At 45.0% G+C, this 22,420-nt stretch overlaps 3 protein-coding genes across 8 annotated transcripts; 2 read left to right on the forward strand and 1 right to left on the reverse strand.

The window, feature by feature from the left end:
• The first annotated feature begins 86 nt into the window (after positions 1–86).
• On the forward strand, positions 87–10,999 carry golga3 (golgin A3). Of its 4 annotated transcripts, XM_029829463.1 has the most exons (25): positions 87–151; positions 1,001–1,274; positions 1,492–1,521; positions 1,853–2,122; positions 2,616–2,728; positions 2,845–3,554; positions 3,644–3,752; positions 4,133–4,439; positions 4,527–4,729; positions 4,835–4,972; positions 5,088–5,249; positions 5,348–5,716; positions 5,828–5,905; positions 6,180–6,443; positions 6,560–6,654; positions 6,821–7,037; positions 7,281–7,424; positions 7,500–7,697; positions 7,806–7,922; positions 8,059–8,198; positions 8,305–8,437; positions 8,607–8,729; positions 8,845–9,009; positions 9,109–9,275; positions 9,354–10,999. In XM_029829463.1, exons 4-25 carry the CDS (start codon positions 1,873–1,875, stop codon positions 9,544–9,546), a joined length of 4,395 nt encoding a protein of 1,464 aa, XP_029685323.1. In that variant the 5' UTR covers positions 87–151; positions 1,001–1,274; positions 1,492–1,521; positions 1,853–1,872; the 3' UTR covers positions 9,547–10,999. The 4 variants fall into 4 exon arrangements, with proteins under 4 accessions (XP_029685323.1, XP_029685322.1, XP_011613708.2 ...); XM_029829462.1 differs by lacking the exon at positions 1,492–1,521; XM_011615406.2 differs by lacking the exon at positions 1,492–1,521 and having other exon boundaries at positions 1,853–1,996.
• Positions 11,000–11,117: 118 nt separating this feature from the next.
• ankle2 (ankyrin repeat and LEM domain containing 2) lies at positions 11,118–19,055 on the forward strand. 2 transcript variants are annotated; one of them, XM_029829465.1, is made up of 14 exons: positions 11,914–12,063; positions 12,720–13,214; positions 13,487–13,681; positions 13,791–13,972; positions 14,087–14,275; positions 14,370–14,492; positions 15,055–15,118; positions 15,222–15,397; positions 15,477–15,583; positions 15,731–15,921; positions 16,001–16,472; positions 16,510–16,836; positions 17,070–17,201; positions 17,452–19,055. In XM_029829465.1, exons 2-14 carry the CDS (start codon positions 12,731–12,733, stop codon positions 17,654–17,656), a joined length of 2,847 nt encoding a protein of 948 aa, XP_029685325.1. In that variant the 5' UTR covers positions 11,914–12,063; positions 12,720–12,730; the 3' UTR covers positions 17,657–19,055. The 2 variants fall into 2 exon arrangements, with proteins under 2 accessions (XP_029685324.1, XP_029685325.1); XM_029829464.1 differs by lacking the exons at positions 11,914–12,063; positions 17,070–17,201; positions 17,452–19,055 and adding an exon at positions 11,118–11,185 and having other exon boundaries at positions 16,001–16,804.
• A 4-nt stretch (positions 19,056–19,059) lies between these two features.
• pgam5 (PGAM family member 5, serine/threonine protein phosphatase, mitochondrial) lies at positions 19,060–21,424 on the reverse strand. 2 transcript variants are annotated; one of them, XM_029829466.1, is made up of 6 exons: positions 20,929–21,424; positions 20,540–20,712; positions 20,305–20,430; positions 20,086–20,174; positions 19,680–19,810; positions 19,060–19,535 (listed from the first exon to the last, which is right to left on the reverse strand). In XM_029829466.1, exons 1-6 carry the CDS (start codon positions 21,141–21,143, stop codon positions 19,385–19,387), a joined length of 885 nt encoding a protein of 294 aa, XP_029685326.1. In that variant the 5' UTR covers positions 21,144–21,424; the 3' UTR covers positions 19,060–19,384. The 2 variants fall into 2 exon arrangements, with proteins under 2 accessions (XP_029685326.1, XP_003974598.2); XM_003974549.3 differs by having other exon boundaries at positions 19,680–19,813.
• Positions 21,425–22,420: the final 996 nt, after the last annotated feature.

A 22,420-nucleotide genomic window follows, 5' to 3' on the forward strand; every position in this document is an offset into this window, starting at 1 on the left:
ATATTATCAACGCATAGTGGTGAAAGGGCGTTGTTTGACAGGCTTTACGAGTTCTTCCAGCTGGTTCGTGGATCGTGTGTGTTTCTAGCCGGAGAGGACCGGGGACGGAAACCAAACAGCCACGTAGTAAAAAGGCGAAGCTCCCCAAGAGGTGAGCATTTCTGCCATTTGACACAGTTACTGAGCTTGTCATGTTCGTTTTCAAACACCAAAGTTGTAGCATAACTACAAGACTGACGATTGTCCTTTCATTGGTTTCAAATAATTGAGAATTTGGCTTTTTCTCGCTAACCAGTTAGCATATCTAGCCTGAGATCTACTGCCGTAAATACCAGGCTAGCTAGCTTTTTCCGCTAGCATTGTGCTAATTTTATCCGCCTACATTTATCCTGTCATAAACTCGTTGAGATTTGCTAAAACCCATTTAGTTCTCTCTGGCAGCACAGCACCATTACAATTAGTTTATCAGTGCCTAGTCCATGTCTATATTCTGTACGTATAGCTCCAGCTAACATAGCAAAACAGTCGTAGTGTCAAAAGGTGTTCAAGAGCTAAAGTGACACATGGTATTAGATAAATATGCATATTTAATAAAGAACCAACATCGCCGATGTACTGGAATGTAATTGCTAGAGAGTCTGCCATTATTGAAGTTATAAATAATGTCTGGCACAATCCTAAACATAAACAAGGCTTTGCATACAACCGAGACATGCCAATGTTGTGTCCTTTTTTTTTTTTTTTTTTTTTTTTTTTTTTTTTAAAGCAACTGCTTTCATGATAAATTCCGTTTTAGCTACATGTATGACAATCAAAAGCCAGGATTTTCTGTATGGTCCACATACATATGGAATTTTGTTATCATTGTTGTCATGAACTGAATACCCCTAATTACATATTTAATTAATTCAGTCATTTTTTAAAAAATGTATCCTAGTTTATGGATGGAATTTCTGTAAAACTGTATAATGCATGAACCCAGTATCTTCCACGTTTTCAGGTGTGTTAATGGAGACTGGCCCACTCCCAGTTGGACGTTTCCCCACGAACATGGATTTGTGAAGAGAAACTCCTTTTCCCTCTTGCACGAGCAGTATTGTCAATCTTCCTCACAGAAATGGATGCTGGTGATTCACAGGCTGCCCAAATGGCGAATAAAGCTAATCAGGAAGCCCATGTTACAAAATCCAAAGAAGGCCATTCTCTGGAAAGTGTAAAATACAATAAAGAACAGGAGCTGGAGTGCCCCTCCAACACTGGGAATATCCAAAACGGTATGTTTCTTTGACCTTTCAGTACAGATCACTCAACTCCAATGACTGGTTAGCATTTTTAACGGTCTTTCAAGCCTTTAATCGCAGAGTCTTGATTAAATATGGAAACACTATACCAGATTGTCAAGGCTGTTTTTTGTGAGGTCTTTGGAAAGACAGTGCTGCACAGCTCATTCTAAATGTTGCTGTGATTTACTGGATTTATATGTTCTCCTAGAGTGACTGCCCTGTGTTCATGATCACCCTGGTAATATTTCTACTCTACAAAGTTGTGTTGCACTCTGAATATCACTGGTGTCTCACTTGTGTGCTGCCATGCATGGCCTGTTCAGTGACTGCTACTGGCACCATGTGATGCAGCTCTCTGGACAAACGTGTTAAATAGCTAAACAGAGTTGTAATTGGTGGTTGTCGTGTCGACACTGCTTGTAGTTGGGCTTCTAGAAAAAAATGAAGTAGTGTGAAAAATATGCTACTTTGCATGGCTTATTTCCTTCAACTTGAACAAGCACCCCTGTCGTGCAAAAGTGTTGAAACTAATTGTCTCTCTTGGGGCTCCTCTTCCCTTTTTTGCTCAGGTCCTGTGAGTTCAGAGGCAATGCCAAATGCAAACGGACTGGTTGGTGGCTTTGAGGCCCAATTAAATGGGTCTGTGTCTCCTTCAGCCCTTCCTCAGAGCACCAGTTCCCCTGTCAACTCCCAGAACCAACAGTCCTCTCCAGGTGTGGCATCTTATCCCCCCATGCTGCTAGAGAAGTCTGAGGGGGCTAGTGCTGAGGTCACGGTTCATACGGGTGATTCATTGCAGTCACTCAGACTAAGTATACCTATGCAGGAGACTGAATTGTGTAAGCATAAACTTATATGGAGTGAACCCCTCCCCCTATAAATTACCTCTCTACATTTTAACATTATTTTCCTGTGGGTTGTTCTGCTTGTTTTAGCTCCCTGCTTGTAACTCCTCTGTTTGTGTGATCTTTGTTTTATGTCTAAAGAAAAGGGTTTTGGGGGGGTTGAATCTGATGTTTGAATCCAGCAACTTAATCTAACTCATTGGTGTATGAGTTTTTTGTGGCATGATTTGGTGTCGGTACTTTAAATGCTGTTTGGACTAATGGTTTGCCAACTAATCTGTATCTAATCTGTTTATTGTGTGAGTTTTAACTCAGACGGAACATTGAAATCGGATATCTCACGATATTACGTGTGCAAATGTCAACACTACCGATTTGCTACTTTCAGAAAAATCTTGCAATTTTTGACTAATATTGGAAATAATTATTTCTGAGCTGTTGTCAGGACTGATAACTTTGATGAACTTTGTCAACTAATATGTTTTAGCAAATTCAAAGCCATCGCTTGAAATGGAGAATGAGGAGAAGATCCGCCTAGAAGCTCGCCGACGTCTGGAAGAACAACTTAAACAATATAGGGTGCAGAGACATAAGGAGAGGGTGAGCCAGTTACATTTGAACACCTTAAATTTGCTTTAAGATCCTTTAAAAAAATCCTTCTTGTTGTGGCAAATATTTATTTACCTTGCTGAATTTGTTAATTTCTCTGTTTCCAGTCTCACCGTTCGACCCCCAAGAACAGGCCTTTCAGCACCCTGGACCCCGAGCTCATGATGCATCCCGAGGCTTTGCCGAGGGCGAACACTGTTGCCATGACCACGGAGTATTCCTTTTTGAGGACCAGTGTGCCACGTGGTCCCAAATTGGGTAGTCTGGGAATCCCTGCTACCAAGGAGAAAAAGTCCAGGTCGTCCCGCTCGAACAAGATTCACTCCTTGGCTGATTACAAGTCTCCAGAGGAGGATGGCGGCGTTGGAGGAGGGGGAGGAGGGACCCCTGATAACACAGTGAGCTCCCTCCAAACCTCCATCAGCTCAGTGTCCACTGAAGTCAGTGTGGTGTCAGAGAGCAGCACATGTGAGACGGGACAGCCAGGCATTTCGCTCCAGGGTGGAGACAATGTCTCAGAGCTGGATGGCAGTGAATCAGGAATGAGGGTCGGAAACGACGGCAATGACAGCGACAGCTCGTCCTACAGCAGTGTGTCGACGAGGGGGACTTATGGCAGGCTTGCAGCCGCTGTGGAGAGACAGCAGGGGCCCTACACAGTGGAGGGCAGGGAGATTGCCCCAGAGGCAATGGGCCATTTCCCATCTCTGCAGGAGGTGCTGCAAGCAGCGAGGGAAGAGCAGCACCTGCTGGAGCTGGAGCAGGAGCGAGAAGGGACCGCGGAGCCTCGGAGCCGAAGGGACAGTTTCTCCAGCAGGTACAATATGAGGGAAAAAACCAATCGGTTCTTTTGAGACTGCTCAGATGTTTTACTCTTTTGCAAATAATGTGTGTTTCTGTTTGCAGCGCTTCCTTGGAAAGTTCAGTGATGGGCCACGATGAAATGCTGCAGGTGCTGAAGGAGAAAATGAGGCTGGAGGGTCAACTCGAATCTCTGTCGTCTGAAGCCACTCAGGTAAAAATGGTGCCAGGTGTTTCCTCACACACTGGTCACACACTTTATGGGATTCAGACTCGCGTTTCATAACGTTATTGACAGCCCCCAAATATGAGTCACAAAGTGTTCTGATGTCCAAAAGAGTCTGTCATGACTAATCTTACTATTATGTAATAACAGCATAAATGTGCGATTGTTTAATATTGTAAATATTCTGATAGTTTTGGTTCTTTAACAGATTTGATGTCTGTATTTTGTGGTTTGTCCTATTCATGTATACATACAGTATATTCGGATATACATAATGGGTTAGTTTTTCTAAACTATTAATTCTTCTAAAGTTAAGAGTTACATAGACATCAAAATACAAGTGCTGACCCTGCTGTCATGTCCTCCAGGCTCTCAAGGAGAAGACGGAGCTCCAGGCCCAGCTAGCTGCCGTGAACGCTCAACTGCAGGCCAAGACTGAGGAGGCTCAGTTTAACCAGCAGAAGCAGAGCACTCTCAATGTGGAGGTTGGCACGCTGCGGCAGAACTGCAGCCAGCTGGAGAAAGCCATGATGGAACTTCAGGGGAATCTAGAGAGCAAGAATGCCAGTCTCGTTTCTCTGGGTAATGACTTGAAAGTGGCAGAAGACCAGTACAGCAGGCTGATGGTCAAGGTGGAGGAGATGCAAAACACTGTGGCCTCAAGAGACAGCACAGGTGAGAAAGCATCTACCTGCTGTGTAGCATAATCAGGAGTGTGTTGAACCACATCATGACAACAGGTCTGCTCATCTGCTTTTACAGTCCAAGATTTACGTCAACAGATGGGCGGTCTTCAAAGCCAGCTTCAGCAGGTCCAGCTGGAGCGCAGCACCCTGCAGAGCCGACTGAAGACGTCCCAGGCTGAAATCGACTCCCTTCAGCAGCTCAGACAGTGGTATCAGCAGCAGCTAGCTCTGGCTCAGGAAGCAAGAGTCCGACTACAAAGTGAAATGGCTAGCATGCAGGTCTGGCTCACGTATTTTTCTTTTTTTCTTTTTAATCAAAGTCTGGTTTTTTTGGGGGTTTTTTCCACAAAATGAATTGACTTGATTATTTTTTCCCCCTCTCAGGCTGGACAAATGACTCAGATTGGTGTTGTGGAGCATCTGAAGCTGGAAAATGTGACTCTGTCACATCAACTTACTGAGACTCAGCACCGTTCCATCAAAGACAAAGAGCGCATTGCTGTTCAGCTGCAGAGCATTGAGGTACCTTGTGTGTTAATTTAATCATCTAGTTTGTAAGGTTTATATTATGTACCTGCTTACAAAACACCCAATATTAGTTGTTTTACTGTGGAATTACATGTTTTCTGTTTTGCAGGCTGACATGCTAACTCAGGAAGCTAACTACAAGCAGATTCATGATGCAAAAACCATGGTGGAAGATGATCTGCAGCACAAACTGGAGGAGTTTGAGGAAGAAAGGGAACGACTGCTGAAATTGGCCAACACAGCCAGCACTCTTGAAAGGGAACTAGAGCAGGTAGCCACACTAAACTGAAATAATTTTCATTTTTCATATTTTTTAATTTTAATAATATTGTGACTATATTTTCCCCTAAAAACTGTCTCACTTTTTAGGTGAACTTAGTCCTTTCCCAGAAGGATGGACAGCTACAACTGCTCCAGAAAGAACACCTGGAATTAATGCGCCAGCTGACCACAACTCAGGAGAACCTGCACACCAAGGAGCAGGCCATCAACCAGCTGGAGGCCCGTTACCTGGAGCTGGAGGCTCAGCTGTCTGAGCTGCAGACGGAGAACAATGCCAAGGATGACAACATCCAGTATCTCCAAAACGAGAAGATTGTCCTGGAGGTGGCGCTACAGGCTGCTCGGGTCGACAAGAGCCAGCTTGATGAAAACGCTGAGCGTCTCGGAGAAGATGTGTTGGTGGCATCAGATGTGTTGGATCAACTTAGACAGGAAGTCCATGTCAAAGCCAACCAGGTACGCAACAGGTTGGAATACAGAAAATACCAATGTTCCAGGGTTTCAGCATTATTTTCATACATTTGACCTCGTTCACCTAAAATGGCCTTTGATTTTTCGAAATTCCAGATCAAAACTCTCCAACAAGAAAATAGTTCTCTGAAGAAACAGTGTCAAAAGGTGAAGGAGCAGTTCCAGCAGCAGAAGGTAAGCCATCTTTTCTCCTTCTGCATATATCAGCCCTTTGACAAATACATTTGAACTTTAATTACTACCATCACTAGGTCTGTCGTTGTGTAACGCTTTGTTTCAAGGTGATTTAAAGACATCAGTCAGTGAAATGATAAGTAGACACAACACTGACAGGGTGTCGTAAAGAGGTTTTTGCTACATTATCAGTATTTTCGACTTTTACTTTTACCTTTTTTTCTTTCAACTCCCAGGAAAGATGTAACTTCACACCCCTTTATCGTCTTTCCAGATAATGGTGGAAGCGTACCGTCGAGACGCCAGCTCCAAAGACCAGTTGATCAGTGAGCTCAAGTCCACCAAAAAGCGTCTCCTGTCGGAGGTCAAGGACCTGAAGCAAGACCTTCTGGGGGTTCAGGAGGAGAAACAGAAGGTGGAGCTGGAGCAGACACGGCTACAAAAGGAGGTGTTAAGAGTTCAAGAACAGATGAGCAGCATGGAGGCTCATCTGCAGGCCATTCAGACAGAGAGGGATCAACTAGAAACCCAAATTCAGGTTGATAGACATTAACATTTGATCTGTGTTTCTTGGAAATAACTAGAGTTTTCATTTCAGTAAAAGCTGAACATCTTGCTGTATGTGAACATTTGGTTTTCTCTCTGCCTCATTAGTCCCTGCAGTTTGATCAGAATCAGCTAACGGCAGTGACTGAAGAGAACGAAAATTTGAGGAAACAGGTTGAGCAAATGGAGGGAGAAACCAAAAAGTGAGCCGTGTTGTGTTTACCGACATGATTTTACCATTTTTCGCATCCACATAAGTCATTGCTGTGGTTGAAATGATAAAATCCTGTCACACAGGCTATTCACGGTATCTTAAAATGAAATGGGATTGGTGGCTCCCTTATTTTCATGAATTTTGTTATTGAATAGGGCCATCTCAGAGCAGAAGGTACGCATGAAGAGACTGGGGACTGATTTGACCAGCGCTCAGAAGGACATGAAGGCCAAGCACAAGGCCTACGAGAACGCTGTGAGCATCCTCAGCAGGAGACTCCAAGAGGCTCTGACTGACAAAGAGGCAGCTGAGGCAGAGCTGGCCAAACTCAAGGCCCAGGTGTTGGATGGTGGAAACTCTCAAGCCCTACAGGTATCATTAGTGTCGTCGTGTTTGCCATAGTCCAGTCTGGGTGACATAGCGAGAATGATAAATGAATGCCCTTGTTGGTTAACTGCTTTTCTTCACAAAAACAGATAGGCACCTAAAAAGTACTTTGCGAAAGCTAGCCTTGAGCCTAAACTTGTCCTGAAGATACTTATCAGTTATTTTAAAGTTGGAACTGGATAGCTCCATTTGCCTTTGTCTAAATATGGCGTGTGCTTTGTTGACCAGGAGAAGATAACAGCTCTGCAGGCTGAGCTGCAGGTTGTGACCAATAGCAAAGCAATGCTCGAGAAGGAGCTGCAGGAAGTAATTACACTGACATCAACAGAGCTTGAAGAATACCAGGAGAAGGTGTTGGAGCTTGAGGATGAGGTGGGCAGTCTTGTGCTTTATGTCTGTGATACTGTTGACACTTCTGTAATTACCAATACCTTGATTTTTCCACAGCTTCAAGAGTCCAGATGTTTCAAGAAGCGAATCCGAAAGTTAGAAGATGCTAACAAAAAGTTAGCCCTTGAGCTGGAACATGAAAAAGGGAAGCTAGCTGGGGTCACTCAGTCCCACAATGCTCTTCGGGACCATTCCAATATTTTGGAGTCTGCCTTAGCAAAGAGAGAGGCAGATCTTGTCCAGCTCAATTTACAGGTGAAAAGCTTTTTTTCGTGTGCATGAATTGTCTCGCATTTAAAGTACCGTTGAAAAAATCTTGAGACAACAGATTTAATCTTTGTATTGAACCTCATCTGTGTTCAGGTTCAAGCTGTACTCAAGCGTAAAGAGGAGGAGGACCAACAAATGAAGCAGGTGGTGCAAACTCTACAGCTTGCTTTAGAGAAAGAGAAGACCAAAGTCAAGGATCTGAAAGAACAGGTACGCGGCAGAGTGCAGTCTGTTTCCCTTCATTTGAATTTAAGGTTGAAATTCAAATTGCACAATTTCCATTTGATGCTTTCCAAATGATCCCAGAGCATTCTGATTGGTTGTGTTACTGTGTTGTGTACTTTAGTTGGCTGCAGCGAAGGCTGAGGCAGCGCACAATAGACGGCACTACAGGGCAGCCATGCTGGAGCTGTCGGAGGTTAAAAAGGACCTGCAGGCCAAAGAAGATCTGATCAACGTGCTGCAGAGTGAATCTCAGAAACTACAGTATGTGCATTTACCCGGTGACAGAATTAAACTGGAGAATGCTGCACAACCTGCTGTGCATACGAATCTAGACACTTAGACAGTATCACCGGATCTTTCACTGCAGGTCTCAAGGTGAGCAGCATGCTCATGAGGTGTCCAGGTTCCAAGAAGAGCTTGCTGAGGCCCATTCACAGCTCCACATTCTCCAGAAACAGCTGGATGAGGAAATTGCCAAGCGGCCTCTGACAAACCAAGAGGTCAGCATTGTTGTGGTTGTCCTGGTTTGTCTATCTGATGATCATCTTCATTAAAATCCTGAATTAATAGAAGAAAACACAGACATGACAGTGGAGTCTTCATTATGGCTTTGACTCTGAAGCAGTTCTCTATTGATCAATGTGATGTAAAATTGTGATCTTTATTCAGATTGAGGACCTGAAGTGGGAGCTGGAGCAGAGGCAAAGGGAAATTGATGCTCAGAAGCAGCAACAGGAGATGGTGGAACAGTGCCATGTCAAGGAGCTGGACAACCTGCAGAGAGCCCTTCAGGTTAGTGTTTAACAGCCCAGGTCCGTGTTAGCGGCTCTATAAAGAAAAACTTTAAAATACATCCGCCTTTCCTCGTTTCCATACATAACTGGCGTCATGCTGCTCTCTGTCTCAGAACATTAAAGTGGAGCTGGAGTCAGTGCAGGAAGAGCTAACCAACACTAGGAAGGACAAGTTCATGTTACAGGTCAAAGTGAGCGAGCTGAGGAACAGCATGAAGACAGTCCTGCTGCAGAACCAGCAGCTCAAACTGGACCTCAAACAGAACCGCCTAAGGAAGGTAAGACACTTTATGATTTTTTTTTTTTTTTAAATCCAATAATTGATGTAGTTTATAGATGTTGACGACCAATTCTTTTGTTTTATTGTTTTTGAGCAGCAGCGTATGGAGCTGAAGGGTGAGGGGAACCCTTCCAACCCAGTCACACCAGTTAAGATCCCAGACTGCCCAGTACCAGCCTCCCTGTTGGATGAGTTGCTAAAACCATCAACTTCTGTGAACAAGGAGCCCCTCAACAACCTTCACAACTGTCTACGTCAGCTTAAGTAAGCCCTTCGGTCTACACCATGAGTTTAGGGCACGTATTTAACGACTGTTGTATCTGATGTTGTCTTCTCTCTCAGGGAGGAGATGGACAGCCTCCAGAGGCAGATGGAAGAACACACAGTAACAGTCCATGAGTCAATGAGCTCATGGCAAAACACAGAAGAGGATCCGGCTCCACACGGGCTTCCAGACAACACCTCCACTTCATCAGCGCCACTCAATAACAGGGTTCTGGAAAATAACAATGAAGCAGAACAGCAGCAATTATAACTGAACTTTCTCAGGCTGATGGAGAGAGAGTGGAGTTCTATCCGCAAAGGCACTTTTAGACCCCTAATTACTTTCACTTGACAATTGCTGCCAATATTTGGCATTCAACCATCGGCACAGATGTGCTTTCACAGAGTAATACTTTGTATACACCATAGCTTTATTTACTCTTTATTTGACGGTTGTTTGTATTTGTGCTGCATAATTTTGGCATTATTTATTTAGAGTTTAGAAATTAGAAATTTGTCATACAGCCACTCCAAGAAGATCAAGCATTTTCATTTTACCGATATCAAATTTGATCTGTAGGTCGCGCATTTTAACATTAGTCAGCTGTTTTACCCTCATTAAAGGTGTTGAGTCACCATCTTCCACATAACTGAAATCAGCAGCTTTATTGCTGCCTCGTGATGGCTGACATTTCCCAAAGTTAAAATGTTTTTGACGAAAAACAAAAAATCAACTGTGCACGTACGACACCAAACTGTTCTTTTATTTCCTTGTGCCTGTGTATGAGTGAAGCTGTTCATCTCTCATCTAACTAACAGGTTTAGTTCACGTCTGTAAGGTTCTCATGCAGCGCTTGATGAAACGCGACTCCCTGACATGAAGTTAAGTCATGCACAATTGCGGTCAGTTTTTTTTGCACCACCTCGTGTTATTATACAGTGTTCTTTAACATTTGTTGTGACCATATCAGTCAGGGTTGTTAACTCTAAGAAGAAGAAAAAATCTCAGTTATGTGTTGTCTAGCATGGACTGCAGTAAATTGTATGCAAAAAGCCTTAAGCGACTTTTAATATGCTCTATAGGACTAATTTTGTTGGAATGAGCGTGTTTCTGCTTAGGGTGTGTGCAAGATGTAAGTTGTTATATTGTATATGTGTGGTTTATTGTGATATAAGTGGGTCAGATCATCTGAGATTGTAAACTAGGTAATCAAACATTACTGAGAGTACGATTAAGCAAAAAATGTTCTAACAGCAAGTGCAATGGGTAATCATTTTGTTACATGTGTTACATGCTGTACTGACAAGAAAAGACTCACCATGATGGAGAAATTATTCTTGTTTTATTGTCACATGGGTGAGAACATAAGTTAATTGTTCCCAGAAGATAATATATGAAAATGTTCTTTTTGTATGATTAATACCTTATCACCAAACATGATCTATAATTTCTACACTTCTTTTTAACATCACTGTTGTGGATTTCCAAAGGGATTATTTGAGGGGGCATGATTATTACGGTTGCATTTTTCTGGTAAAGAATTTGATTTTGAAGTGAATTTGGCTACAACATAAGATATATCCACTGAGGGATCTAAGCTAAATATATAACCCCTGCTCTGTCCATTTTATTCTTCTGATGAGATGGTAATTGGTTCATTTTTTTGTTGAAACATTTGTTGGGAGATGTGATTGTATTTATCATAAAATTGCACTATTGACATGGTAACGGAGTTTGTACTTTTTTTTGGACCACAGCAAACATCTTTGAGCCATGTCTATATTTATTTGAGCCAATTCAAATCATTTTTGTTCAGGCACTCTGTCGGACGAAATCGGGTCCTTGCGCTCTACGTTTTAAAACCATCGCGGTGGGAAGACAACTAGCAACAACCGGGACGGAGGAGGAGGTGGGCATGGATTTATTAAAATTCCAACTTGTCTTACATTGCGAGTTTCGGCTTACATAATTGTTTTTGTTACGCGTCCCTAATGGATGAAAACAGCCAATCGCTTTACATATATAACGGAAGCTACTATACTGACCAGTGGCATGAGTGGTTAGCTTTCCCCCATGCTAAGGATTAGCATGTTTGTTAAAGATAGATTCCAAGAGGTGTTGTCACTTGCAGCGGACTGAAATTCTAGTTCTACACCTTAAACAAATAGTTGTTTGTGTCTGTAAGTTAACTGTTATCTTTATTGTCATGCGAATCTTTGTTTTTGTCAGTATTAATGCATGAAGTATATGGCCTAACTCAATTTGGCCTGCACACAATATACATGGATTTGAGAATGAAAAAGGTTGTTTGAACCAGCGTTTACAATTCACCGTTTTTAAAAGTATGGTAGTGTGTTGTTAAGTGGGTAAAACTGACTAAGATGTCTCAGGCTGTCGTCCTATTAGACTGGTCTTGTTTGCTAATTCTGTGTGTAATTTTTTCAAGAGTCATGATGACAAACGATGAGCCACGTTTCTGTAAATAATAAACATTGTTTAAAATATGTAAAATCTCTAGTTTTATTTGTCATTTACTGCGGTTTTTTTTTTTTAACCATTCCTTTGAACTCAGCCGGTTGACACCTTCAAGTGGTTTGAATTTAAGTTTTCCCACTCTCGTGAATGCAGCTTGCACCCTCCCATTAAACCGAGCATGCGCAAAACGGGTTGTAAACAATGAGACCCTTCCAGACCGTGTCCAGCTTTGTCTTTTTTTAACACTTTATCTGTTCAAAACTACCTACGATTTCACATAGGTCTGCGTATGTTACGTAAAAATGTCCTTAGGTAAGTATAGGTACACGTTAATTCGTAGATGTCATCACGTACACTTTGGTTTTTATCGGCATCAACATCACGAACGCGTATCACATTTGTTGTAGCTCGAAAAACAACCACGAATGACATACTTGGGCGTGACAACATGTCAATGAATCGACGAGTGTGGCCATAATTTATCCAGGTTTTCATCCATTTGTAGTTGCTAACATTATAGCGTAGATTGCGTGCCTTGGTCCATGACTTATATTTCCCCTTTTAAAACGATTTCCCGTCACGCTAGCTTTGTCATACTGCTGACTTCGTTAGTTAGCTAGCTAGCAAATGCTAGTCCCAAATAAGCATACTTGCATCGGGCACGTTTTGCACTCGTACATCACCCACGCTGCAGCTACTGCACGTAAGGAATGTGTACAATGTACATGAAAGTAAATAAAATCAAATAAAGGGCCTTTTGATCATGTACCCTATTTGCAACGAAAGCAGCTAGATAGTGTTTGATCTCTAACCCAACTGCACCCTAGATAATACTATAGTTGTGTTATCTATTATTGTATGCATGAAGAAGAGATATTATATGCCTCATTAAGACAGTTTTGAGTGCCGTAATGACTTTTCTATATGGTCTGATGCTTCCCTGCATGTCTGACTTGTGTATATCATAGGGAGCTGAAGCATGGAGGCGGTTCTTACCAGGCTGAGAAGCTTGACTGATGATGAACTGCGGGAGGAATTTGCCCGAGCAGATGTCAAGTGTGGCCCGATCACACCTACCACCCGAGCTACCTTTGAGAGGAAGTTGGCACGAGCTTTGGTGGGGACAGCGAACACTTCTGCTGAACCTGACAGCAGTGCTTCTGTGGGCATCTCAGACAGGGAAAACTCTACCGCTGATCACGCTGCATCCGTGGCTTCTGTGGCTCCCACTTTAGCAGCGGCAAGCAGAAAATTGACAGAGAGCAGTTGTGAAGAGTTGGACTTTGGCTACGGTGTTGGTCTCAACCCTCCAGATGAAGAAGAGGTTTTGGCAAAGAGTTCCAAGAGCTCTGCCGAAGTCAATAACTCTCAGAACAGAACAGAAACCCCTTCAAAGCAGACACAAGTATCTCCAACCTTTTTTGGTGTGTGTCCACCATGGGACGATGTTTTGGCAAGATCTGGTACGTTTCATATGTTAATTCTTTCTCAGTTCTGAAAGTTGATATTTGGAATCGCGTAATGCTAGAGGGGGTGGAAACAAAGCAGTGAAACCCTCTTTAGAAAATGTGACCTACCCGTAATGTTGCAACATAAATACTCTAAATAAATACCTTCCCCAATCAAAGGACATTTATCGTAATTTGAGGCTGAATGTTTACAGCTGTGTCGCTACAGTGGAGTTCGTTGTCAGTGTAAAGTTGACTTACAGAACAATGTTGTGTTTTGCCTGTAGAGCGAGCGCATGTATTCACAGATAGGAAAGATGCCCTCCAGGCTGTGAAGACGATGAAGGGAGCCCGCTTCAAAGCTTTCCCCAATCGTGAGGATGCTGAAAAGTTTGCCAAGGGGATTTGTGACTATTTTCCATCTCCAAGCAAAACTATACCCTGCACCTCTCCAGCCAGAGCAGGCCCACTTGTCAGCAAAGGTGTGCACATATCCCGTCTGAGCCTTCGTAGTTTTGTTTTCCTTTAATCCCAAATGGTCAGTGTTTCTTTGAGTAACGCTTCAGTCTTTTACTTTGCTCTCCTCAACAGAGAACATGGAGGTTGATACCAACCAGGAGCGGGCAAACTGTTTCAAGAGCCCTCGCACCCAGGACCTGACTGCTAAACTGCGGAAGGCTGTGGAGAAGGGTGACAAGGAGGCCTTCAGCGAGCTGGTCTGGATCAATCCACGTTATCTCATTGGCTCAGGCGATAATCCCACTATAGTGCAGGTAAAAACAATTTAAGATGAATTGGACTGTGTTAGCTTAGCTTGCATGATTATTTAACAAAATAAATCCACCCTTTAGATTGTCTCCTGATCAGTATTGTTTACATCTATTAAGGAGGGATGTCGGTATAATGTTATGCACGTGGCGGCCAAAGAGAACCAGGCAGGCATCGCCCAGCTGCTGCTGGACACTTTGGAAAACCCCGATTTTATGCACCTCATGTACCCGAATGACCAGGAAGACATGCTGCAGAAACGTATTCGCTACATTGTAGATCTTTACCTCAACACCCCAGATAAGGCTGTAAATGTTCTTCTTTTTCTTCTTTCTTTAACAGCCAATACAGATTCCATGTGATCACTTTTAACGCGAGTTGATGAGCTGTTTGTGTTTTCAGGGATTTGAAACACCGCTTCACTTTGCCTGTAAGTTTGGATGCCCCGAGGTTGTCAACGTCCTGTGCTCACATCCCGATATTGACAAGAATTGTAAGAACAAGGAGCGCCAGAGACCTTGTGATGTAAGGATGCGTACTTTAGCCTTCATTTTGTTTGTCCTTTGTCCTTGTTGCCTTTGTGCTGCTTATGGTCAGATGTCCTCTCATCTGTCCATCTCTGGACACCTAAAACATGACATGGACTAAAAGGACAATTTGTCTCCGACCGATATTCAGTATTCAAAACAGAGGGGGTATTAGCATATTTCTCATGTACAGAACTTGATTTGTGGACTAAAATTTGCCTGACTGCTCCAAAATTTTCCCACATTTGAAAGAACTAGTCTCTAATATTAATCTAAACAGACATGACTTAGACAGGAAGTAGGGATGAACATACGTGTGCATGTATGTAGGAAGGGTTGCTGCAGGGAGTTACAGCCAGGCCTGCTCAGGTTGTGAGTCTGTGACCTTTGGCCTAGTTTATGACTCAATAATTTGCCAGCATTCAGGCATTGCAAATAAAAGTCTAAACATAGACTGGAGCAGATTCTTCCCCCTCTTAGTCCTGTAACAGATGTATGCTGTCAGCTGTGCCTTTACTCTGTCATGTCAGGTGTTTATTTTGTGCGTTTCCTATTTGCAGGTTATTTGTAACAGAAGAAATAAAACGGAAGAAGTGAAGCAGAAGATAATTGATTATTTGGAAGGTGAGCATTCGCATTTTGTTGCGGTTTCTGCTCCTTTTTCTTCCTCTTTGGCGTTAATTTGACCAACGCGGTTGTCAAACTATCTTGAAAAATGATCTTTCAGACCGCTGCTACATCTCTTTGCTGCGAGCGACTGATAACTCCTCCCAGCCTGTCATCGGTGCTCTGTGGTCACCTGAGACGTTGGAAAGTCTTTCGATGACCCACCGGCACGGTAGGAGCCCCATCGATCCGGTCATGGCCATCTCGGCGTTTGCTGGCCCGCTGAGCCCCTCAAAAGTAGGTTCTGTTCACGATCACCTCCCTCTTTGATGTTAATCACCACGTTTCACTGGAAAAACAACCCTCTTCATCTCAGGCGGATGATTTTCGGCGTTCCTGGAAAACGCCGCCGAGAGAACAGGCACAGCATTTTCACAACATCCTCAAGTCAGATCCGGACCGTGGGGCAGAAAGAGTGGGCAGGTACACCCAAAATATCCTGGTTCATATGGGACAGCTGCATATCTCTCTGCTGGCTCTCTTAGATCTTGTCTGTATGATGAAGGAACGCCAGAATTCAAACCTCAATATTTGAAAATACACAACATGTGATGTAAACGATGTCCGCAGAGACCTGGCTCGTGGGATGGGCGCGCCGTGGGCGGAGTACTGGGACTTTCTGGAATGTTTTGTGGATTTGTCCTCTACCGAGGGCCTACGCAAGTTGGAGGAGTACCTCAGCAAGAGGGATTTCAGCCCCCAGTCTCATGAGGAGACTGGGGAGAATGAGACCAGCAACAGGTTCAGGACCCCGTCTCCAGGTACCCTCACTTAAATCCTTATTGTCGTCAATATAATATCATCGTGTCCTGTTGCGTTGATGATCCTTCTGGGTTGCAGGCAAGCATAAAAAGTTCTGCAACTCCATTTCCGTGGGGGCCTTCCTGGACGAGGGGGACGACATCAGCCTCGAGGAGATGAAGAACCGTCAGAATGCGGCGCTCACCAGCATCACTTCTTCTCCGGCGTGCAAGGACAGTCTGAAGGGTGCCGTGGGGGGCCGTGAGTTCCACATCCTGCCCATCGAGCTGCACCACCGGGGGGCCGACCTGATCGAGACGGCCGCCGAGCGGGACCTCTTGTGCTGCTGCAGCAACAGCCACTTGTCACCGGGCATGGCCTGCAAAATCTGCACCTCCCCCAGAGACAGGACTCATAATGGAGAGAAGATGGGGCCTCGCAGCCCCGCCTCCTCCACTATGCTGTCACCAGTCTCCAACCTCTTGGTGAAATTTGAACGCATGTCACTGGAAGAGAGTCTGGACAGCCCCAACAGCTGCGGGGAAAGAAGGAGCAGCAGTGGGAGCCGACACAGGGAATCCTGGGACTCCTACAGCCCCCCCCCCCTCGGCCACAGATCTCAGTCCTGGGCTCAAACGCTTGTCTCTGGGCCAAAGTCCTCCAGAGGGCAAAGCAGCAGATGGGATGAAGGAGCGGAGCAGCAGCGACAGCTCGGAGTACCAAGAAGCAGAGGAGAACCTAGAGGGGCTGGGCAGGACTAGGGGGGCGGTGTCAACCGTGCGCAGCGTCTGTGCGAGGTCAAAGTCATGGGACCACGGGGGAAGAGACCTTAGCAGCTCAGGGTCATCAGGGAGCTCCTATAAATCTTTAGATCATTCTAATGAGTTATTTTCCAGGACACCGCCACAAAATAGAAGAGGACTCTTCATTCTGGGGTAAGTCGCATTGATTTTCATTAATATCCGCGACGTTTCACACGACGCACAACTATAAGTTGGATTCTGGAGGATATGAACATCACTGAAACCTAAATGTTTGTGTAATCGTTTGCATTAAAGAGAGGTAATCGCAGACTAACTGGATTACAGGCGAATACTGCACCTCCTCGAGCAGTAAAATAGTTCAGCGATTCCAAATGAAAACATAAATGAAACGTCTTTAACTGCAGGAATTCACCAACCAAGCTGGACAGGGAGGTCTTGTTGGCCATTGAGGCTTCGGACGTTGACCCCCAGATGTATCCCAGCATTGAGAAGTGGAAGAGCACGATGAAGACTTACTCTTCATCGGACATGCAGAGGTGAGTCGGCTCTTGCTTCATCCAAACATTGTTAGCGCTCTGCTTCTTCCTGAAACTGCTGCTTTGTCTCATGCTTAGATGCTAGATATGCACATACCTGTTTGCTGGTAGACTAATGATGCTATTTGAGAGAGAAATGATGATTTAGGACTCTTAATTAGACACTAAGGTACCCAAATATGACAACAATTTCAGCAGAATGGCAGTTTTATTCCAGACATAATCACTCTTGTCCATGTGCGTTCCCCAGCTGGCCGAGCCCCGCGGTGGTTAAAACCCGACTCAGGATGCAGGCGCCTGGCTCCCCTGCCAGCAGCCTGATGTCCCCCACCAGTCGCTTCAGTCCCGCCCGGCAGGCTCCCTCGCCAGACTTCAGCCCCAGCCGCTACAGCCCTGCCAGTGCTAGCTACATTCAGCGCATCCGCCTCAAGCACTTGAATGATCCACTCATCTGAGTGGCACCCCCCCCCCCCCCGCCCCCACGTACGGCCATGACCTGATCCCACCCTTCCCACTACAAACTCAGAAACCACACACCTACCAGAAATATGCACAACCATCTGGAAGATTTGTATTAATTATGTAAGGTACTTCTCTTGACTCCCATTATGTTGGTTTGTGAAGTCCACGCGAGGAATTAAAAAAAACAAAAAAAAACAAGAAGAAACTGTGGTATCGTGTGTAGTGTACGGGTGTGGATCATGTTGTGTTATTTATAACAAGTGTGAAGCACCTGCTCATCTTTTTTTAATATTGTGGATCCCCAAAGTTAACCCATCGGTAAGTGTGGAACGAAATCCTCGGCTGGATTCTGTCACTCAAGACGTTCTTGTATAAAAAGAAAAACAAAAAATTCAAATATGGATATTTTAAAAGTTATTTTTTTGTATGTTGGTCAGTAGCACAAAATTTCAATGTTTTTATTAATGGTGTTAAGACTCGACTGCCATTTTCCTGTTTTCCTCAGTTCAGGAATTGCCTTAATTTTCTGAAGTGACAGTCCAGTTCTTTTCTCTAGCTCACGACGTCACGCTGTCCGCAAACGGCGCCCTCACAGGCTGCGTCGGTCACGGATCATTACGGCAAACGTGGCAAAAACTGATGAGACTGGGGTCGTCCTTGTTTTTGTTCAATAAATGCATTTCTCGTCTTCTCTCAGTGGTTCCTGGACATCTTCACGCTATTCCTTCCTGCCAGTACTGGCGGCCTTAGCCCACGAAAGCACCCCCCCCCCCCCAGCAGTGACTTCACATGTACCATAAATGAGGAAGAACACCAGTTTTAAGAGTTATTTCAGAATTTCCCCACTCTGACCACTGTTTAAACAGCTGCACTAAACAAGTTCACCACTAGAGGCAGAAAAAGCTCGATAACTAACTAAAATTAACCACCTAAATTGTCTCCTTTAACTAAAGCCTGTTTATGTGCCGAGGCTGTGCTCGGCACCAGTTTTTCTTCTGATTCAGTGTTAAATTTAGCAGTTAGCTGATTCAGATTGCCTTCCAGAAATCTCACAGGTTCTTGCACTTTTCCAAAAACCACAACTTTAGGTTCATCTTGGCAGCAAACCTCAGTTATTTTCCACTTACCACTTAGTTTACGAATGTATTTGTTTTTAGCGAAACCTTTATCCGAGAGCACAATCTGCTTCAGAGACGATTGTACACGTCACCCCGGTGCTCTCAGGTGACAACAGATCTGATTATGAATGTTTATGAATGTGGAACTTTGCAAAAATGCTTCTTGTGCTTTCAGCATTCTGTGCTTTATTAAGGAAAAAACCCAACTTTTACAGTGGATTCTCTTTCTGTACGTTGAGACCTGATTTCAACTAATAAATAAGACGTGACACCCACTGTACTGCCAGTGCTTTGACATTTATTTGAAGAAAATGCAACAAACTACGACAGTAACGTCCAACCCAGTATTTCTCACAAGAGTGATTAAATGTAAAGCTTAAAGAAAACAAAAAAAAGATTTTTTTTTCTTTTTTTACAAAGTAATTTGTGTAAAAAATCGTGTTACATTCAGGGGTCCGTGTGCATTTCTGAAATCCTGATGGCACAAAAGTAATAAAAACCAGACCGTTGTTAAATGGCGGCGCTTCACTGATGAAATAACAAATTTAAAGACACTTGAGGAGAAAAAACCAGTGTCAGCCTGTGACCGTCTGCGCTGGGCCGTCAGGTCCGCGTCAGCTTTTCCGGGGGCATAAATCCTGCGTCTCCCAGGGCCCTGAGGGCCACCCTGCCGCTGGGCCGGATGGTGAGCCACGTGATGCTGCCGTTGTTCAGGCCCATCCGCAGCCATCCCTCAGGAGGAAACTGCAGAGCCCTGCCAGAAGATCAAACAGCGTCTTTACACGGATTCCGTTCAGGTCAAAGTGTCCTGCTAATGAAACGCGGATTGTGGCGGTAACATTGTGATGAGCCAAGCGAGAAGCCGTGGACTCGAGCCCCCCCCCCCCGCAACACAAACCTGCAGACAAAATAGCGGATGACATTGGCATGACACACGATGATCTCGTAGCTGTCCTCCTTCTGCTTGGGGTCGGCCCGGTGGATGTAGTGGCGGAAGGCAGCCTCAATGCGAGCCCCGTCCTCGTGATACTGCTGGAGTACGGCACAGAGGTTGAAACCCGCCCTGACCCGTGTGATCGGGTCAATACAGAGCAAACGCGTGGTGCGAGGGACGAGGGAGGGGTTTTCCTTCCCAAATGAGTTCCCACCGAGTTGGGCTCACTTTGGAAATGCTTCCCAAGTCATCCCTGTGGCAGCGCAATGATGCGTTGGCTCGTCATAGCTGCTACAAGCATCGACATGCACTCGGAACATCTGGACGCGAGCGGCGGACAGCGACATGTGACAGCAGAGGTTTCTCTCACCACAGCGTCGGGCTTCCAGTGAGTGACAGCTGGAACCGGCTCAATGGGCGCACCTTCTCTCAGTAGATCGCAGCTCGAAAGCTCCACTCCTGTTCACACCAGACAAAAAAAAGGGATTATTTTCCCCTCCACTGTTGGATTGACTAGTTTGTGCTTTGAAGTGTGTATCCGACATTGTGTGTGGCATGCTGTTATCATGGCGTAATTAGGATCCATCACCTGGAAGGTATTTGCTGATGATCTGCGCCGTCTCTGTAGCCCTGGTCATGCTGGAGTGGATCAGAACATCATACTTCAGTCCCAGCGATGCCAGCCGGTGACCCGTCAGCTCGGCCTGCTCACGACCTGAAAGTGGAGACAGAGGTCATCCTAACCCGGCAGCAACGGCGCACTCAGATCCTAGTGGAGCACACTGGATCAGTGTTCTGCAGACTGATAGAGAGGGAGAAGCAACCTAATGGAGTGAGGATGCGCTCCTTATCGTTGTTCCCGCTCAGGTTGTACTGGGAGTGCCTGATGAGGAGAATGTTGCGTGTAGCTTTGGGTTTGCAGCCGTCCTGCTCGGAGCTCGGGTCTTCAGTCACGGAGTCCTTCTTCTTTCCATTGATCAGTGCTGACGGGTCTCTCCTGGACACAATTACAGGTGATGTCAAGGATGAGGTGAGGTCTGTCTCTACTGTTAAGTGGAGGGCGGGGGTTTAAATAAACGTCCTTAGAATCAGTACAGTTATACCGGATAGTCAGACAACCTCCCCTAAAAGAGTACTTTTAATTGATTCATTGGTTGCATTACAAGGAAGCGAATACAACACTGATCCCGTCGTGTAAAAATAAAAGACGCACTTGTCCCAGTTGAAGTCCCAGGAGTGTCCTGAAGGCGCTGGTGTGTGGTGAGCCGGCTGGGCAGCCTGGACGGTGAATCTCGACCGCCGACAGGCCGCCAACCCGCGCTGCTCGCCGAAGTAACCCCGGGAGTCGGCGGCGGTAGCTGCTAACACAAGGGCGACGGACCCCCCGGCGACCCCGCAAATAAGTTTAAAAGATTTCCTGTAGGACATTTTCCTGTGCGGCCGCCAAAGGAGGAAGCGAGCGGTCCCGCTAGCTAATTAGCCGAGCTTCACTCGATCGATTGCGCACCGTTTTCTGTGGCCACAGCGGTGTTTGATTATGCCAAACACCGTTGGTCTGTTGATTCCAACTTCACCACATTCAACACGTAACCTTTGAAATGAGATAAAGATCTACCGGGCAATGATGTGCGTCTTTGCAGGACACTAAATATAGAGCCTAGTGTGGCTAATCCAGTATGACAATTACGGTGGCCCGTGGGGGACGAAAAGGTTGGCCATAAAAATAATTCACGCACGTTCCAAAAGAGACCGCTGGGGGGCGCTCGACACAAACGAATCTGCAGAACTCCAGCGGATGAAAATGTCTCCAATCATCAGTTCAGCGCAGACATTTATACTCGTCGACCACGCTGAAGGAATAAACAGTTAATTCCGCTTATTATTTCAGTTTATTTAGTTTAATAATGGCTTCCCATGGTCACTAGTTTCCCCTTTCTGCGTGTGAGGGCGACAATAATGATTGTATACTATATTAACACGTTCGTGTCGGTGGGAAAACAGTATAACTGAACCACAATGCCAAAATTCTAACTAACTGGAAAAAAAGCCATTTGTTGCCTGATCAAAGCAATATATAGTATTTTAAAGGAAGTTTTTGGTGCTGCAGTAGCTCCCAATAACGACTATTTGTGCGTTTAAACGTCAGAGAGGCTTTTATGTCAGTGTTTTATAGATGCATTTGGCGATGTTGGGCGGAGATTTGCGAGATTCTTCTTCCAATACGTTTGCGCAGCGTGACTAACAGGTTTACGGGAGAACCAGAGCAGCTTTTCTGGCGAACACACTTGCGCGGTTTGTTCCGAAGCTCCACCTTTTCAAGCGGTTCAGTGACCTCACAGTGGGCTGGATTGGAAGGGTGGGATTTCCAGGCTCTCTCCGCGTATTCCTGCTGCTTCTACCCGTGGACCTATGCGCCTCAATCGACAGCCGAAGGCGGACCGGTTGCACCTTTTGGTTGCCGACAGAAGGGCGCAGAAACGCACGCTGGATGTCCTTTTTTACGCGCGACTCCAATCGGAATAAATAATTGAGGAATGTGGAAATTACAGAATGCCCAACAGCGCTGGAAAGAGATTTAAACCCACCAAATACATCCCGGTGTCCACTGCAGCCACACTCCTGGTGGGATCGACCACTTTATTTTTCGTTTTCACGTAAGTGTGCGTTTTTTCTTTCACCCCCTCTCCGATTCTCTGCACGTCTTC

Source organism: Takifugu rubripes, chromosome 21 (assembly GCF_901000725.2).
Source record: "Takifugu rubripes chromosome 21, fTakRub1.2, whole genome shotgun sequence".
Classification (NCBI taxonomy): Eukaryota; Metazoa; Chordata; class Actinopteri; order Tetraodontiformes; family Tetraodontidae; genus Takifugu; species Takifugu rubripes.

Bases quoted from the DNA above. Each gene is read 5' to 3' on its own strand.
- golga3 (XM_029829462.1), top strand. From the start codon at position 1,118: ATGGATGCTGGTGATTCACAGGCTGCCCAAATGGCGAATAAAGCTAAT. The intron at 2,729-2,844 runs GTGAGCCAGTTA...CTCTGTTTCCAG, and splicing joins TGCAGAGACATAAGGAGAGG to TCTCACCGTTCGACCCCCAA. The intron at 5,906-6,179 runs GTAAGCCATCTT...TCGTCTTTCCAG, and splicing joins AGCAGTTCCAGCAGCAGAAG to ATAATGGTGGAAGCGTACCG.
- ankle2 (XM_029829465.1), top strand. From the start codon at position 12,731: ATGGAGGCGGTTCTTACCAGGCTGAGAAGCTTGACTGATGATGAACTG. The intron at 13,215-13,486 runs GTACGTTTCATA...TTTTGCCTGTAG, and splicing joins CGATGTTTTGGCAAGATCTG to AGCGAGCGCATGTATTCACA. The intron at 14,276-14,369 runs GTAAATGTTCTT...TTGTGTTTTCAG, and splicing joins TCAACACCCCAGATAAGGCT to GGATTTGAAACACCGCTTCA.
- pgam5 (XM_003974549.3), bottom strand. From the start codon at position 21,143: ATGTCCTACAGGAAATCTTTTAAACTTATTTGCGGGGTCGCCGGGGGG. The intron at 20,713-20,928 runs GTGCGTCTTTTA...AATTGTGTCCAG, and splicing joins TGGGACTTCAACTGGGACAA to GAGAGACCCGTCAGCACTGA. The intron at 19,536-19,679 runs GTTTGTGTTGCG...ATCTTCTGGCAG, and splicing joins ATCCGCTATTTTGTCTGCAG to GGCTCTGCAGTTTCCTCCTG.